The sequence below is a fragment of the Tasmannia lanceolata genome, unplaced genomic scaffold (assembly GCF_043159265.1).
Source record: "Tasmannia lanceolata isolate RefF3 unplaced genomic scaffold, GAP_Taslan_0.1 ptg000008l, whole genome shotgun sequence".
Taxonomy (NCBI): Eukaryota; Viridiplantae; Streptophyta; class Magnoliopsida; order Canellales; family Winteraceae; genus Tasmannia; species Tasmannia lanceolata.
The window spans coordinates 3,587,486-3,606,906 of NW_027518685.1; the positions used below are offsets into that span (position 1 = coordinate 3,587,486).

Here is a 19,421-nt window from a genome sequence, read left to right on the forward strand (position 1 = left end):
CATGAAATGCTTTAGTCTTAACATGCTTCCTTATCTATACAAAAATAAGAAAAGAGCTTTGTGACTAACATGATTTTTGGAAACTCAAGTTCATGAAACACTATTGAAAAGTATTTTATATATGATATGGTTTCAATGGTTCGGAACGGGGGAGCCCCCAATGGTCTGAAACGTCTGCAAAATTTATGGCACGGTATTGCAAACATTAAATTGCTTCTCTCTATATTTGTATACAGTCTTGGTATGGAATGGATTTCTGCCAGTAAGGTTGGTCTCTGGTGGGGATCAAGTGCCCAACCTGCCAGTGGGTGAGTACACTGGACGTGATCACGTAGACCGGTCAAATTTTATCTGCCCGTAAGGTTGATCTCAGACGACCAGTAGGGAGTCCTCTGGCTATTGATAATATTACATTGCGCCCTTTAGGACCTGTGAGTCCTGCGAACGAGTGTTCGCCTTGGGTTACGCTACTTGTCAATAAGGTTGGAAATTGGCCACAGAGAAGACTGTTAAGTATTTGATTTCTAAATGGAAAACTGCACAACCAAGTGGTTGAAAATATATATTCTTGTCATTGATTTCAAGGTGGAAAACTGCATAACCGAGTGGTTGGAACCGTTTTTGTAAAAACATGTATTTTTCTTATATAGCTTATGTAGAAATGATTTTCTTGATTCTTATCAATTTTTGCATTGGCTAAATTTTATGGCATGTTACTTCTTTTCCGCTCCAGCATTGTTTTCGTTTTCCTATTAGCTGGCTTGGATTTGGACAACCGGCTGGGCTGTTAGCTCATTATGTGGTTTAATAATTTTCAGATACAGATGAGCGACAGTAGACTTGCTGAGATCAGGCACTTGGATTGGAGCTCAGGAAATTTCTTGCTTTCTTTCATTATTCGAGTTAGAGACTTTTGTTACTTTATTAAGGTGATTGTCGTCTAATAAGAATTGTTTGGATTTAGACTTATGGACCTATATATGTATTTCATTTGAGCTTTAATTGAGACTAAAATTTCCGCATTTATTAGTTGCTCTGAATGTTGAGAATAGTTGATTGTAAAGGAGCCTTGCATGCTTGTGGGGGCGACCCTATGGGCGTGCGGCGGCTGTCACGTGCGCCTTACCTCGAATTCTGGGTTCGGGGCGTTACAATATGTACTCATATGAAATCCTATTCAGTCTAATAGCATTTGTAAAAGGGAACTAATATTGCACAGCCTTATTTAGAGAAGGGATTTGCTGGTGACTTTGGTAGAAAGCCATTCGCGGCTGGATATTGCAAGAGAGAGCATCTACCTTGGTTGAATTAAGTAATAGGACAAAATCTGCTGAAAAGTGAGCTTGTGTGGTTGCTCTATAATGCAACAGCAAGCCATGAAATGCCTTTAGGCGAAAGTCCCTGGCAAATCCCTTTTGAGAATTGTTTTACTATATTGATATGATCTTGATTCTTGAGTAATATAACAGCAGTGAAAAGCTTGTGAAAAGCTTTATAGTCCTCGAGTACTACCATCATCCAATCAAAAAAGAGAAAAGTAAAACAATTAGTGGGTAGGACTGATTCCCCTTTCTAAAAACGTATGGGAAATGGTATATTCGCCACATTTTCTTCTCCGGGCCACACCTATCCCTAGCCTTCTAGTTCAAAAATATTCGCTATAAGGCTATAAATACTGAGAAATTATATGGTGGGCGACCGTATGGAAACAAGGACGGAGAGAGAGAAAACTCCCCACCCTTGATTTTTTATCCAACGAATGGTCAAAAAAGGGGGCTTTTGTTTGATCAAAAATCAAGGATAGGGGGGTTTTCTCTCTCTCTGACATTTACATGTAAAGGTCGGCCACCATATAAAATATCATAAATAAATTAGAACGGGTGGCCACGGAAGAAAAAGGGGCGAATATATCACTTCCCCAAGATATATCACTAAGGGCATGTTTACCTACGTTGATTTTTTTTTCATGATAAATCCGTGTCTCTAAGTGGACATGAGGGTGAGGTGACTAAAAATTAGGAAATAAAAAACAAGAAGCTAGGGTCTCTGGTGATGAGAAGTGGCAAAAAATCAAGAAACAGTCGATCGGATTTTGAGTAGAGTTTTTTGTTTCCTGATTTTTACCCCATCTCACCACTTGGAGATGCTAGTTTCCTTTATTTTGTTTCCTGATTTTAAGCCACTTCACCTGCCCAACCCCTCTCAGCACTTCGAGGCTCCAATTTATCATTAAAAAAAAAAATTCATGGTAGCCAAACATGCCCTAAGTGCCTGCATTGAAATCATCCCATTCAATTTTTATTTTTTTTCGGTAACCACTGATATTAGTCTAACTGAAAATCATAATTTTAATCTCAGCTATTCACAGCCATTCATCAAAAAAGTGAATGGGGTGATTCCGTGGAACACGCTTAGTCGTGACAGATGAAACAATCTCTTTTTAGCGATAGCATATGTTGCTTTTTTAATCTGACTTCGTGAAATATGAACTCAAACTAGGAGTGCAACTTGGGTCGGGTTGAGCCCGAACCTGACAGGTTCAACCCGATTTTGGCTCGGGTTGGGTTGGCATTTTCTCAGGTTGGGTTGGGAAAAGCCAACCCGATTTAATTTCGGGTTGGGTTAGGGTTGACGCCTTGACGACCCCCCGACCCGACCCGACCTCCGTCCTCTAATTTTCCCATGATTTTCTTTGATTATGCTTTTTTTTCTTGTATTTTTCTATTTGGCCCTAGATGAACCCAAATGCAACCCCAAACTCAACCCGAACCCAATCCGACTCAACCCGACCCGATTTGGAGGCGGGTTGCATTAGGGTTGACCATCCTCAACCCGAGGCTCGGGCTAGGGTTGAGGGAATGCTATCTCGGGTAGGGTTAGGGTTGGCCTGAACCCGACCCAACCCGCCCCGAGTTGCACTCCTAACTCGAACTCATAATCCTAAGTCTCATGAAATAGACAAGGGAATCTTTAGACAAATTACTGTTACGTGTTGTAGTGTTGAAAAAATGACCAAAAAATGTTGGTTGTTTCAAAAACCCTTATAAATGTTATTTTTAACGAAAAGAGGAACTCAAGGACGAAAATGCCCCTTTAGTACCTTCAAGCTTTAACCTTTCAATTTCACGTTTTACCTTTACCTTTTACTATAGCAAACGTGAAAGAGGGTTTTCCAACGTTTTCTTCTCTTCTCCGGCGAAATCTTCTCCGGTACAAGCTCGCTCTCTCTCTCTCTCTTTCCCTCATTGTTACTTTTTTAAAGGAAGTGATGTAAATTTATTTTATGAACACTAGGGTTGCTTTCTATGCCTATTCCTCCTCCAATCTTCCATTAAAGTTAGTGTTTCCTTCTTGCTGTTGAAAAATGGTTTGGACCTCTCTCTCTCTCACTCTCCAAACCAAAATAGGTAATCAAAGCCAAAAGAGTGTAATCGAAGAGAAAAAATAATGGTTGAAGCAAAAAATAGCTACTCGAAGCCAAAAACAGGGTAATCGAAGCGAAAAAAGACTACTCAAAGTAAAAAATAAGTTGCTTGAAGCCAAAAATTAGCTTCGGACTACTTTTTATTTTCGCTTCGAGTTATTATTATTGGCTTCGACTAACATTTTTTTTTTTGCTTCAAGTCAGTTTTTTTTGGGCTTCGACTAGCTTTTTTGGCTTCAAGTAAAAAAAAATTTGCTACGAGTAACTTTTTTTTTTGGCTTCGAGTAACTTTTTTTTTTGGCTTCAAGTAACTTTTTTTGCTTCAAGTAAATATTGTTTTTGTCTTCGAGTAACTTTTTTTAGCTTCGAGTCAATTTTTTTTTGCTTCGACTAGCTTTTTTGGCTTCAAGAAAATTTTGTTTTTGGCTTCGAGTAATTTTTGGGCTTCGAGTAATTTTTTTTGGCTTCGAGTCAGCTTTTTTAGCTTCAAGTAAATTTTTGTTTAAATTCTACTAGCATTTTTTGGCTTCGACTATCGTTTTTGGCTTCGAGTTATTTTTTTTTGGCTTCGAGTAGCATTTTTTTTTTCTTCAAATAACTTACATTTTGCTTTGACTAACTTGTTTTGCCTTTGAATACAAATTTTCGCTTCTACTATTTTTTTTGGCTCCAAGTAACTTGTTTTGCATTTTTTTCCCTACATTTCTTTATGGATTTTTGATCAATTGGTTGGGTTTATCTTAATTCTGATTTTGAGGTTTTCATGGCCGAATTTTGTGGGTTTGGTGTTTATATTGAAGCATTTTTTTTTAAGGTTTTGGGTGTTAATTTGGGGTTGTTTCATTTTCTTGTTTTTCGATGTTTGGTGTCTTACAGAACATATGCTAGGCCGATTTACTAAATAAATCCACTTAATTTTCATCCTCAACTTCATTCTCCTTGCCCAAATAGATGGAATTAGAAGAGAAACAAGAACCATCACCATCACATTCTGACACCTCAGTATAAATTGCACTCTCCCCCTCTTCATTCTGATCAATTCCCATGTTTGGCTTTTGGGTTTTATGTTAATGCCAATTCTGTCTCCCATATAGGTTTTATGTTAATGCCAATTCTGTCTCCGATATGCCAATTCTGGCTCTTGTCTCCCATATAGGATTTTGAGGAAATCCAAGATTCTAAAATCTGGGTATCCGAATGGTTCCTGAAAGTTCTTATTTTTTTATACACTAAAAAGATAAGTCAAACCAACTCTGTTCAATTTTTGCTTACAGGGACCTTCAATTTATGATAATATCCCTTTAAATTAACCATAATCATATCATTTTCCTCTAAATCATGAAAAGTTAAAAATTTTCCGAGAATGTATTTTCCATCAGAAATGTCTTTCTTACAATCCAAACGGTGTCCACCACACATTGGTTAAACGTGACTCTCGTCTAGCGTGCCTGTTTATTTGGATATATAGTGGCCTACGAAGTCGACCAGCACCACACGTTCGGATTACTAGATCTAGCTGTCGTCGAGTGCGTGTATCTCATGTTTACCCGCACCTCTGGTCGTCTGTTCCTCATGAGACATGCTGTCTTCCATGCTTGTGGTCAGAGTCGTTATTTTGCGCCTTCCCTACCTATAGTACTTAATTTGCAGTCTATATAAATGCATTTGGTGTTTCAAAGCTCATTCACAACTTCATCTTTTCCCATCTATAATAGAAAAACATCTATAGTCCCTATCTGATTATTTCTTATCACCCTCTAAACCAGCACCCTTCTCACTTCCATGGCCTTCTCCCTTAGATTTTGTCCTTCACCCCCATCTCCAATAACTGCATTAAGTAAAACCCAAAGAATCAGAGGCCCTTACATGTGCATTGCTCATCATCAAAGTTTCACCGATGACAACACTTTGGCATTTACATCCTCTAACAATAACCTTGTAAGGCAGCTATTACTCTTTAGATTTAGATGGAGTATATACACATAATTTTCTTTTTGGTTTTAGTGTCTTTCCTCGATCAAAATCTTTATATCTCTTCAATTCTAATTAATATTGTCACTCAAATAGGATGGCATACGCATCAAACAAATGGAGAAAGTGAAGGAAGTTAGGCTTATGCTACACGAAGCCGGCTACACATTGGAGGGTATGACTATGATCGATTCCCTTCAACGCTTGGGCATCGATTATCACTTCCAAGAAGAGATCGAAACGGTTTTAAATTTCCATCATCGCAGCTTTGATGTTAGTACTGGTTTTTCACATCGTTCCTTGTACGATGTTGCACTTTGCTTCCGATTGTTGCGACAACATGGGAACTACATATCCCCAGGTGGGTGCTTGTATTTAGATTTCACACAAAGGGTCCGTTTGGTTGCTTTACCTAGAATAGTGATCAAGTGGTCTCCTGGTAGAATTGTAGTGAAGTGGTCTTTAAGTAGTCTTCAAAGGCTACTATAATGTAAGAAAAGTAAAATGATATTGCATTTGGTTTCATGTTAAGTACTATTAGAATGCGGGCATGATTATGTATAGTTGAAGATGGGATATCTACTACTAACTGTTGTCTATGGAATAGATGTGTTTAAGAACTTCAAAGACAAGGAGGAGAGATTTGGACTCAACGTAGGTAAAGACATATGGGGAATGATGGGTTTATATGAAGCTTCACACCTTAGAATAGATGGCGAGGATATACTTGATGAAGCTTATGACTTCACCTCCAAGCACCTTAAGGCTTCGATGACAGTTATGGATCCCGGCCTGGCTGGCCTAGTAGGGCATACCTTACAGCATCCCTTTCACATGACATTGCCAAGGTTCAAGGCCAACTACTACCTCAAAAACAACCAAGGTGACAATGGTAGGACAAGAACATTACAAGAACTTGCCAAATTGGATTTCAACACCATTCGGTCCTTGCACCAAGAAGAGCTTAGAGCGATTCTAAAGTAAGTTTTTCGTGTCCACATGAATTTTACTTCACACTAACGGTCCTGTGATGCCCACGACAGTGATAAAAGATAGAAACCGAATACGCATAAACAAGGTGAACTCAATGGTGTTTTGCATGTAGCAAAAACAAATAGGAAATATAAATGAATATAGAACTTCTTTATTTCAGACAATAAAACTACTAAATAACAATCATTCTCATCTCGTTCGATCAGTAAGTTGATATTTTCACTGCTTTTCTTTCTTTCTTTTTTCTTTTACGGCAAGCTCCGCGATGGCAGGGTATGGGTCGCGCGCTTCAGTACAGTCTATTTTCGGGCCTAGTTGATTGACAGGTGAGTTGTTTCACACTCCTTAGAGGATTTTGACTTCCCTCACCACCGCCGGGTTGATATTTTCACTACTCTTCCTAGAAATTTGGAACAAAAAACTCCACCAACTTTTAAAAATAGAGCCAGTTATTCTAAAAACTATGAAAAGGAATTATGACAGTGCCTTGTGAAGAAAATCATAAATATATTAGGAAATAAATTTCTACTACATGACCAAAATAACCCTAAATTAGAAATCTCATCGTGGACATGTATTATGTTCGTAAATCGCCCATAACTTCCTCAAATCACGTTCAAATCGGGTGATCTCGGCCTTGTTAGATAGGTAATTGAAAAATCTTTCTAATGATTCCAAAGTCAATCCAAATGAACAAGATTTGACTCCTAAAAATTTGGTTACAAATATGCTGACGAAAACAAAACTTAAAGTGCAAACAACTTGTCCCACGCGTTGTAGTTAATGACAAACCACACGTTCTTGGTAGTTTTCACCAGACCAGTTGGCTTTTCTAATTTAATATATTTTCCTTCCAATTTCAGGTGGTGGAAAGACGTGGGTTTGTCTCAAGAATTGTGTTTTGTCAGAGACCAACCACTGAAATGGTTCATGTGGTCCATGACAATGCTCTCACAACCTCAATTCTCAAAGTACAGAATTGATCTCACAAAATCCATATCGCTTGTTTACGTAATTGATGACATTTTCGATGTTTATGGATCATTGGATGAACTCATCCTCTTCACAGAAGCATTCAACACGTAAGAAAACCTCTGTTTTCTACCTGCTTCTAAGAATTAAAAAAAAAAGAGATCTTATACAGTGAGATTCAATGAATTACAGATGGGAAGTCACTGAGATCGAGCGGCTTCCAAGATACATGAAGATATGCTTCATGGCTCTTTATAACATCACTAATGAGATTTCAGACAAGGTCCAGAAGGAACATGGATGGAATCCCATACAATCTCTGCGGAAAGCGGTATATTACCACACGAATTGACTTTGTTACAACTCATTAATCGTGTAAATTCATATTTAATTTTTAATCAGATAAACTCTCAAATTCTAACAATTGGACCATATTTCTGTGTCTAATTAACCAGTGGGGGAAGCTATGCAATGCCTTCATTGTAGAAGCGAAATGGTTTCGGTCCAAACATATCCCTAAGACAGATGAGTACCTGAGTAATGGAGTAATTAGCTCGGGAGTACCCGTTATATTACTTCACTTGTTTTTTCTGTTGGGACAAGGGATAACAAAAGAGAGTGTAGATTGTGTCGTAGATATTCCATGCCTCTTCTCTTGGTCGGCAACACTTCTTCGGCTTTGGGACGATTTGGGAACTGCTAAGGTATGATGCATGACAATTGATTTATGCGTAACACAATGATGTTGATGTAGGGTAAAGGTGAAAATTAACTAAGGTCATGTTTGGCAACACGGATATTTCTTCCATGGATAAAACCTTAGTCTAATAAACTGTGCAAATTAAACCGTGCAAGATTACTAGAATACAGAAGGGATTATTAGAAAACTTACCACGGCCAACCATGGCGGTGATCGATCGGAGTAGATCTTCTACTGCCTCTATGGCATGTCTAATATGTGGTGGGGGAGATCTCCTTTAAATCAACCATTTAATTATAGAAAAATGCCTCCTAGAGTCCCATGCACCCACAACAAAACTCTATTTGGCTTAATCTGTTTAACCAACCACACTATCCAGACTTAGATGAAGTAGTTGAAATACCCCACACTCACCAACCATGTGTGATGAGATGCACTAATTACCCTTATGCCCTTTTACTGATCACTATGGTCAGTGGAGATGGAGAGACTTTGAGCGGGACTTAGTGAGGGAAGGACAAGAGAAGGCTGCGAAACCAGGAAAGGAAAAAAAATTCCAAGGTCGAGTTTTAATTCTAGAAGAAATTTTCACGGAAGTGAGTCAAATGCTGGAAACTCATTTCCCAAATTAGATTTCTTCCATGAAAATTTTTACTAAGCTTGATTTTCCGGGCAATCTTTCTTGACCAACCGTACCCCCTACTATATTTTGATAATGGCACTACTGATCACTTTGTTTTATACTCAAGAAGCTATGAACATCTGATTAAAAGTGTGAAGCAGAGTTATTAGAGACATTAACAAAGGGAGAAGATTTTTTCGCCGCAGCAGGATTATGCGAATTGTGGGCGGACTTTAACACTTTTTGATGTCGAATCACACGTTTGCGGACCCCCTTCTAACGTCAATTGTGGGCGGACTTTAACACTTTTTTATGTCGAATCACACGTTTGCGGACCCCCTTCTAACGTCAATTGTGGGCGGACTTTAACACTTTTTGATGTCGAATCACACGTTTGCGGACCCCCTTCTAACGTCAATTGTGGGCGGACTTTAACACTTTTTTATGTCGAATCACACGTTTGCCCACCGATTACTTATCCTATTCCTATTAATGGATGACAACAATAGTCACAAATATCTCTGATATTTTTAAAAATATTGTGATATTTTACAATTATTTGATAAAACAAAAAAAAAATCATGATATTATTTGTTGTCCTAGTTTTATTCTTAATTTTTGAAAATATTAGATAGTTTAAACACTATATTTTTCATGATATAAATCCAAAAATAACAAAAAAAAATTAAAATATCCCGGAATAAACCCTAACCGACAAATTCCAGAGACAAACAGTGGCTATGATGACAGTGGCCTCTTCGGATGCGACTAAAACTTGTTTGTTTTTTGAGAAATTAAAGGCCTCTCTCTCTCTCTCTCACTTAAACTTGTTTGTTTTTGAAAAATTAAAGGCCTCTCTCTCTCTCTCTCTCTCTCTCTCTCTCTCTCTCTCTCTCTGATAGCCTTCATTGCATCAAACTAACAAATGTTTCCATGATATTTGAAGGATGAGAACCAAGAAGGATACGATGGGTCATATCTAGAGTGCTACATGAAAGAACATGGGAGCTCTACTTCCTTTGAAAATGCACGTGAAGAGGTTAAATATATGATATCCAATGCATGGAAGAAACTCAACGAGGAATGCCTCTTTTCAAATCAATTCTCTCCATGTTTCAAACAAGCCTCACTAAACGCTGCCAGAGTAGTTGAGATGATGTATAGTTTCGACCACAATCAACGCCAGCCAGACCTTGAGCTACTCATCAATTCATTGCTCAACGAAAGCATCCCTTCAGCCAAACCCTAAAAAAATGTGTATGCTTTACCATACTGGATTACACTTTTTTCATGTGTGTTAGAATAAGATCAGATTACAAGATTTGATCAGTGGATTGTTTAGGTTGCAGATTAGGCAACTACAGTAGATTACGTAGTTATGTTTGATCAGGATTATCTTCCTAAATCTTATCTTATCACTTTTGTTTATATCCTACTTCTAAGCACCATTTAGAGTATAATTGTAATTAATCTAAGATTAATAATAATCTTTTTCTCAACATAAGGGAAGGAACTTATACCAGACAGGGCCATTTGGCTACCATGATTTTTTTTTTTTATGACAAACAAGTGTCTCCAAGTGAAGTGGCTAAAAATCAGGAAACTGTGAAACTGTGGTGAGAAGCGGCTAAAAATCAGGAGACAATAAAGTATACTCAAAGCTATTCAAAAAATTAAATCTACTCAAAATAAGATCGAGATTATAAAAAAACCATCTCAGGACCAATAGAGAAAAATGTTTGGGTCATCCAACAAGTATCCTCCTTGATCTTTTTCCTGCTAATGCATTTTCTAACACATCCCCACTTACCTTATAACAAGACCATAAGAGTAGGCTCCAAAAATTCATATAACGTAACCAAATTAATTACGACACACTAAGGCCAAGTACCAGAAGGGTTTAATGCACCGTCAATGGCAATGTTGTGATGTATTTGTAATTAGTTCTAGTGATTGCAAAATCCACTAGTAGAGTGTTAACATAAAGTTAACTTTTAGGGCATGATTGGCAACCTAACTTGAAAAAAATATTCCATGGAATATTTGTGGGGCCAATTGAGTGTGAGAGGCAGGTGCAGGAGAGAGAGAGAGAGAGTCGAATGGGGCTAGGTAAAAAAAAATCCAATTTAAAGTCGAATGGGGCTAGGTAAAAAAAAATCCAACATGCCCTTAGGTCATGGGCATGTTTGGCCACCACGGACAAATATTCCATGTTGCATTTGTGGAGCCAATTGTGAGAGGTGGCCAGGTGATGCAGAGAGTTGAGAGGGTGGGAGTGGAGTGCTTCAAAAGGTCGCTAGAAAGTAGAAACCACCAAAACAAAAAGCCAATTCTAAATAGATATTTTCTGTTCACTAGTATGATTTTTATGCTATCTCTCCATCATTCCTTCTCAGCCCCTAACATGATTGGGCTCACGAGTAATTTTTCATGACTGGCTCAAATCAGGAGTTCTAATTTGATGCATGCAAATATTTTTCCAAGAAAAAAAATATGAGCGGACATTGGATAATATTCCCCAAATAAAGGAATGCTAAACTGAAGGGTGCCCTTGCAAAAATCAGCTGCAAGGGCGCCCCCATGCTAATCTGAATGCTAAAGTATGATTACGAGTGCATCCAATGGGGGTACCCTTGCAGTTGATTTTTTCAAGGGCACCCGTCAATTTAGCATTCCTCAAATAACAAATTTCTGGTAACATTGTTGTCATTGCTTTTACATACGTGGGTATTATAGTCATCTGATATTTCTCTAGGTAATAAATTGCCTTTCTTAGACCTTAACGCCATACATGTAATTTTACCATAAAAACAGTGTCATCTAATAATGCTTCTCGGCATCTACAGGTGAAAAACAGCTTGAAGTAGCCTTATATTGACACATTTGCCCCACTCTTAACTTCCTCTCATGCCTTCACGTGATTTGTCTATTTTTACCCTTTGGACTCTAAAATCACCCACAAAAACCACCACCCCAGCAAGGCCCATTTCCTCAACAGAAAGTGAAAATGTGTTACGTGGGTAAGGCTACCAAGATCTTTATCTTCATTGTCTCAGTTCTGGCCATGGTGGCCTTGGTTTTGGGCTTTGGGTTTTTCCGCCATACCCATCAGAGATCTAACAAGTGCGTTAATGGCTGCCGCCCTGTTTTCCCGGCCACTCCGGCGCCCATGACGGCCCCCACATATAGCCCGCCTAGCCCCTTGACATTTACTCCAGGTCCCGTCTACACAAAGCTCTTTCAACATGAACTCCACAGTATTCTGATTTTTTCTCTTTTTTCTCTTTTCTTTATTGTGTGTTAGAACTTAGAAGGTCTATTTCTGGTTTTTAATGGCTTGTCTTGTTTCCTAGATTAGTGACTAACATGCGCATCTGTTCCATTATATGCTCAAGCGATGGGGTCACGTTACCAATATCGCCCTATCTTGGGATCGTTATTGCGGAAAAGCCATCGATTTGGGGAAGGTGATGCCTTGATAAGGGGGAAAGTGACTTTGGCAAAGGGATGCGATATGGCCACCAATAGATTGGCTGTTTATTGTCTTTTTTTTGGAAAAATTGCCAACGGGGGACATCAAAATAAGAGAATTGCCAACGGAGGACACACTTTTGAAAAAAAAATTGAAAATTTGCTAGAGAGGGACGAAATGGGGGTTATCAAGTCTCTAAAAGGGGGTTAGCAACCTTCTAAATGGGGTTATCAAACTCTCAAAAGGGGGTTATCAACCCTCTTTAACAATTTTTCAAAAGTCTGTCCCCCGTGCAATTCTCATATTTTGATGTCCCCCATTGGCAATTTACTCTTTTAATTTTTCAACATATAGCAGAAACTTATTTGGATGGGAGAGCCTTATTTATACAGTGGCACTCCCAACAGCTCTTGCTGTAATTTTCGGTTAGAAAATGCACCATTAGATTTGAACTTTGACTTATTTAATTAATTTCCTATTTACTTGAGAATCTATTGTGAGTCCAAAACTGATTATTGGGCTCAAAATTAAAAAGTCCAAAACTGATTATTGGACTCAAAATTAAAAGTCCATAATCTTACGGCCGTTCGCGAACAGGGCCTTACGATTATGATAACCGATTGTAAGTAAAAAAACCGATTATAGGACTCAAAATTTTGTTTAAATTTGAGTCCAATAATCAGTTTCGCACACACAATCAGCTGTCATATTCTTAAATGAACAGGGCTAAATTTGAGTTCAATAATAAGTTTCAGGCTCACAATTGATTCTCAAAATCTAAAACAAACAGGGTCAGTTTTCGTTTATATTTGGAGTGGCTACATTTTACTTGCCCCAATAGGGGCATATAGGTTACTTGAAGAAATTTGTCCACACTTCTAAGAGTAATTTACGGGTATTTTGGTCATTTAGATGCCTATAAAGTGCATGTTGCAACTTGCCAGGCCCTATTTGGATTGCAATCTTTGCTTGGAAAAGTTTAGAAAATAAAGACTATTCCAAAATTTCATGCTTTTCCATTGTTTGTTTAAAAATGAAAAGATGACTTGAACCATCACAGTTCTAGTTTTTTTTTTTGAAAAGGGCAACAGAATATATATATATATATATATGTGTGTGTGTAAAAACAGAACCGAGGTGGTCCTGAAGGAAGAAAGATAATACAAAGATCGAATATTTACAGTGATCGAATTTTTATAAGGGAGTTGCTAGGGACCATCACATAAGGCATTTTGCTAGAGAACAGCACATAAGGCATTTTGCAGGCCTGCTGTTGCATGAGAGAGCAGCCACATAGGTTCACTATTCAACAGATTTTGTCAGTTCATTTAACTCAAATAATTACGGATCCGACTCGAAATAGGAGGGACACAGACAAAACGATGCTCCTCGGAATGTCTCATGTGCCTATTAGGAGTCTTGATGGAGTCATGTTATTTGTTTGAGTTTGATTAGGAGTTGGAGTTTGACTATAATTTGAGTAGGGTTTGGATCGGTTGAGAACTAAAGTTTGAGTTGGATTAGAAGTTCGGGAAAAGCCAATAAATAGTGGTCATAGGATGTATACATATCATTATTCATTGAATAAAGTTGATTTCGGTTTCTGTACCTGCCTTTGGACTCCAGATTCTTGTTCCTAATCTTTCTAGTTGAGCCGGTGATCTTACCTTTGTGCTTCCGCTGGGCCATAAACATAGTGGAAAAAAAAAACAGATAGAGTGTCCCAGTTCAAATACAATTTGTTATAGTATGAAAACACCCTTTTATAGGCTAAATATGGGAAATGATATCTACGCCCCTTTTATCACCGGGGACACCCATTTGCCAGTGTACTTTGCAATCAAAGCCAGTGGATTTTCTGACATAAAGTACATTAGCTCCCTTTTGGCCATTGATACACTGACGCTGGGTGTCCTGGTGATCAAAAGGGGCGTAAATATCACTTCCCATAAATATAAGGGATATTTTTAGGTAAATGACATATCCGCCCTTTTTGATTACTTGGGACACCCAGGGCTAGTGTACGTGGCAATCAGCCCCATTGAATCCTTCTGACGTGAAGTACATCAGCCCCTCTGCAGTCATTCATACACTGTTGATAGGTGTCCCAAGTAATCAAAAGGGGTGGATAAACCACTTCATTATTTTTATTATATAACATAATACAACTCAACTCAACTCAACTAAGCCTTTGTCCCAAACTAGTTGGGGTCGGCTAATGAATCATTTAGAAAATTTTCATGAAGAAGGTGAAAAGATCTACCCGGCTCAAATTGGCTAAATCTAATCCTGACACTAGTTGGGTTCATCTACCTGGATCATTTTCTTCCATTCTCTCATATCCAAGGTCATGTTCTATGTTATGTTCCTAGCCCTCAAGTCTTTCCTCACTATTTACCCAAGTTGTTTTCGGTCTGCCCCTACCTCTTTTTACTCCATCAACTTGGCATGAGTCACTTCTTCTCACTGGATATGTTGGATATGCCCAAACCATCTTAAGCGGTGCTCTCTCATCTTCTCCTCAATTGGTGCTACTTCAACTTTTTTACGGATGTCTTCATTTTTAATTCTATCTAACATTATGTGGCCGCACATCCATCTAAGCATTCACATCTCTGCCGCACTCATCTTATGCACATGCTGCTTCTTGGTGGCCCAACATTCAAAGCCGTACAGCATGGCTGGCCTCACGGCAGTCTTATAAAACTTTATTATATAACATAATAAAAGTAAAAAATATCTCATTTGAAATCTCTCTCTCTCTCTCTCTCTCTCTCTCTCTCTCTCTCTCTCTCTCCTTGGACCCTAGAACCATAAACTTCATTCCTCTGTCATCGCCTCTACTTGTTGATTGCCACTGGATGCACTCCTTTGTCTCTATTTGGCGCTTTGTAATTGGGTTGTCAAATCATTATTATTCCGAAAACACAAAGTTACATTAAAAGCACACGCTATTTCGTTTTTGTAAGAAATTAAAAATATAAAATGAAAATGCTAACTTTGTACAAAAATTTAAGAGGCATAATAGAATGAAAGGCGCCCTTGCAAAAACCAGCTTAAAGGGCCCCCACTGGTCAATTTCAGCAAAGTCAAAGCCACTTCTCTTCGTTTTTTCTGTGTCATCCACGTTTTTAAGTGCCACTTTGCTTAAAACTAACCAATGGGGGCGCCCTTGAAGCTGGTTTTGCAAGGGCACCGTTCATTCTATCATTGCTCAACATTTAATTGTATAATAATGATATGGTAAACGAGTTGGGGATGTATAGTGGAACTGAACAGATAGCCTATCAACACATTAGAAATCTTTCCCTTGATTTGGCTTTTTTCTCCATGAAAATGGCAAAACATACTACCCTCCCATGTCATGTGGTCTCCATAGCAGCACTCTAAAATAATAGTAGGACCTAAGACGCTTCGACGGACCCTACGACTCTCAATGGGACCATGCTCTGTAGCAACACTCTAAAATAATAGAAGGACGACCTAAGACACTTTGACGGATCCTACGATTATCAATGGGTCCGTGGCACCGACAGAGAAAGTAGAACAAATGTTGCTCCAAAGGCCCTGAGTTCAAACCTCCTTGAAAGTAAAAATCCACATGCAATGGTCAAACACAAAAGAGGGGCCACATGTGCCAAGTGTAGGCCAACCCTGAAAAGAGGGGCCACACATGAGGGGGAGTGTTAAGTATAAAATATTAAATAACGCCTTCCCCAACAGCTTAAGCTTTTGGAGTAACTGGTTGTTTCACAGGACCCAACTGAGTAATTAGGATTCAAATATATTGTGACATAGATGTAGATGGAACCTATCCAATTGGGTCCGGTTACATCCTTACAAGAGAACACTAAAATATATCGTTCAACCAAGATTGTCTCATTGGTCACAAGAGACCACTTGGAACACTTGTTCAGTTCAGCCAATCAGACCCACTTTTGCAATATCTCTTGATAAAGGAACGAGCTCTTCTTTCTCACCTCCAATTAGGATCCCAAAGAAGCTTCCGAGTAAGCACTGGTGGGTCAATCGAGGAAGATTCAAAATGTCGCTGTTATTTGGGCTCACCTCGAATAAACGAACCAGCTCCCTTGTAGCTTCATTGGCTTGTTTCGATATGTTAAAAAAATTATGTTATTGAACCTCTAGGCTAAGATCATCCTAGGAAGAAGATTTTTGGGGCACCACTTATGTATAGAGGGGACAAACAAAGTAAAGTTTGGGATCATCCAAATAGGTAGAGTCCACTTCACCTTTTTTGTAAGCATTAATTCCCCCGTATCGTACAAAAACTCTTGAAAATAGACCCTAATTTTGGTATCCCAAGAGGTTCCAAGTCACTTAACACATCATGCATCGGAATTAGGGGGTGTATGTATACGGGGAAGAAATATGGAAAACCAATACCGTGGAAGAAAAGTTCTGGGGTCTAGTCGGTTTTCAATTTTCCATAAAAACTAAGATTTTCAATTTGGAAAAACATTTCCATGAAAATTAGTTTACAAAACACAAGAAAGTTCATTTTACATGAATTTTTTTTCCACTATGGGCACGTTTGGCTGCCAGGAATTGGTTTTCATGATAAATTGGGCGTCTCCAAGTATAGATGAGGGGGAAATCGGCTAAAAATCTGGAAACAAAATTCCGGAACTAGTGTTTCCGGCGAAGAGAAGTTGCTAAAAAACAAAAAAAGTTAATCCAGTTTTGAGTAGAGTTTTTTATTTCTGGAATTTTATCAACTTCTCCTTGTCGGAGACGCTAGTTCCTAGATTTTGTTTCCTAATTTTTAGCCGACTTCACCCGCATCTCCACTTGGAGAAGCCCAATTCCTGACAGCCAAATTTGCCATATCTATTTGGATTGCAAGAATTTTCGTAAAAGTTTGGAAAGGAAAAATATTTCTAAAATTCCTTCCTTTTTACCCCCGAAAACATATAACTTGAACCAATCTTATTCAATTTTAATCAAGAGGGACACTCAGTTTATGATAACATCCCCCTAAATTAACCATAATCATATAACAAGACCGACTCCATGCCAGTTTAAATAAGCTTGATTACCCCATGTGCAACCAATTATTTAGGAAAACCTCCGGCTTTGGGAATATTTAATGACATAAATTTTCCATTTATAGCCTCAAAAGAATACCATTATATCAGTTTGGAAACCACTAGATCTCAAATGTTAAGAATGAATTAGCACTCAAATCTTAAGCACTTCATCCCAATACTATAAAGCTTCTTTGCAAGACTATTACCACAAAAATATGCATAAAAGTAGCAACCAATGTTGTAGACGACTATCTGGAATGTGAATAAAGTCTCACGATTTTTTCATGCTGGGCCACAGACTGTTGAAAAAAACCGATGGAGTGTCCCAGTTCAAATACAATTTGTTATAGTATGAAAATACCCTTTTGTAGGCTAAATAGAAGGGGTATTTTTATTATATAACATAATAAAAGTAAAAAAAATATCTCATTTGAAAAACTCCTCTCTCTCTGTCTCTCTCTCTCTCTCTCTCTCTCTCTCTCTCTCTCTCTCTCTCTCCCCGACCCTAGAACCATAAACTACATTCCTCTGTCATTGCCTCTACTTGTTGATTGCCATTGGAAGCGATCCTTTGTCTCTATTTGGCGCTTTGTAATTGTGTTTGTCGAATCATTATAATTTGGAAAACACAAAGTTACATGATAAATCGACCCCCATATCTTAAATCGACCCCTTTTAACATAAAACATTAGGGCGTGTGACTAAAGTTTTCGTATGCTGTCAAACACCTTACAAGTGTACAACTCACGCCCTAACGTTTTCCATTAAAAGGGGTGGATTTAAGATACACGGGTCGTTTTATCACTCCCCTACATTAAAAGCACATGCTATTTCCTTTTTGTAAGAAATTAAAAATATAAAATGAAAATTCTAACTTTGAACAAAAATTTAAGAGGAATGATAGAATGAAGGGTACCCTTGCAAAAACCAGCTTCAAGGGCGCCCCCATTGATCAGTTTCTGCAAAGTCAAAGCCATTTCTGTTTTTTTCTATGCCATCCACTTTTTTAGGTGCCATTTGCTTAAAACTGACCAATGGGGGCGTCCTTGAAGCTTGTTTTGCAAGGGCACCCTTTATTCAATAAACTCAACTTAACTCAACAAAGCATTTGTCCCAAACTAGTTGGGGTCGGCTAAATGAATCTTTTAGAAAAAATTCATGAAGAATGTGAAAGGAATCTACCCGGCTTTAGTTGGGTTCTTCTACGTGGATAATTTTCTTCCATTCTATCCTATCCAAGGTCATGTTCTTTGTTATGTTCCTAGCTATCAATTCTTTCCTCACTGTTTCTACCCAAGTTGTTTTCGGCCCACCCCTACCTCCTCTTTTTAGTACTCCATCAACTTGGCACGAGTCGCCTCTTCTCACTGGAGCATCCAAAGGCCTACATTGAATATGTCCAAACCATCTTAAGCGGTGCTCTCTCATCTTCTCCTCAATTGGTGGCCCCCTTTATTCTATCATTGCTCAACAAATAGCCTATCAACACATTTGCAATCTTTCCCTTGATTTGGCTTTTTTCTCCATGAAAATGGCAAAACATACTATCCTCCCATGTCATGTGGTCTCTATAGCAGCACTCTAAAATAATAGTAGGACCTAAGACACTTCGACGGACCCTATGACTCTCAATGGGACCATGCTCCGTAGCAACACTCTAAAATAATAGGACCTAAGACACTTCGTCGGACCCTACGATTCTCAACGGGACCGTGGCACCGACAGAGAAAGTAGATCCACATATCTTATCCAAGTAGGACCTGTGAAACAACCAATTACTCCAAAAGCTTAAGCTTGGACAAGTCATTATTTAATATTTTATACTTTAACACTCCCCCTCACGTGTGGCCCCTCTTTTTAGGGTTGGCTTACACTTGACACATGTGGACCCTCTTTTGGGTTTTGCCATTGCATGTGGATTTTTACTTTCAAGGAGGTTTGAACTCGATGCCTTTGGAGGGGCCCTGAGTTCAAACCTCCTTGATGTCAAAAAAAAACTACATGCAATGATCAACCCAAAAGTGGGGCCACATGTGCCACGTGTACGCCAACCCAAAGAAAGAGGGGCCACATGTGAGGGAGAGTGTTAAAGTATAAAAGAATAAGTAATGCCTTCCCCGACGGCTTAAGCTTTTCGAGTAACTGGTACCCAACTGAATTAGGATTCAAAAATATTGTGACATAGACGTAGATGGAACCTATCCAATTGGGTCCGG

The 19,421-nt window shown here is 38.5% G+C and overlaps 1 protein-coding gene across 1 annotated transcript; it reads left to right on the forward strand.

The window, feature by feature from the left end:
• Nucleotides 1-5,125: 5,125 nt before the first annotated feature.
• LOC143882559 ((3S,6E)-nerolidol synthase 1-like) lies at nt 5,126-10,142 on the forward strand. The gene is made up of 7 exons (XM_077386030.1): nt 5,126-5,362; nt 5,492-5,756; nt 6,003-6,375; nt 7,252-7,470; nt 7,553-7,691; nt 7,816-8,064; nt 9,629-10,142. Exons 1-7 carry the CDS (start codon nt 5,207-5,209, stop codon nt 9,929-9,931), a joined length of 1,704 nt encoding a protein of 567 aa, XP_077242145.1. The 5' UTR covers nt 5,126-5,206; the 3' UTR covers nt 9,932-10,142.
• The last annotated feature ends 9,279 nt before the right edge of the window (nt 10,143-19,421 follow it).

Coding starts and splice junctions, on each gene's coding strand:
- LOC143882559 (XM_077386030.1), top strand. CDS start 5,207: ATGGCCTTCTCCCTTAGATTTTGTCCTTCACCCCCATCTCCAATAACT. Junction 5,757..6,002: donor TGGGAACTACATATCCCCAG/GTGGGTGCTTGT, acceptor TCTATGGAATAG/ATGTGTTTAAGAACTTCAAA. Junction 7,692..7,815: donor TACAATCTCTGCGGAAAGCG/GTATATTACCAC, acceptor CTAATTAACCAG/TGGGGGAAGCTATGCAATGC.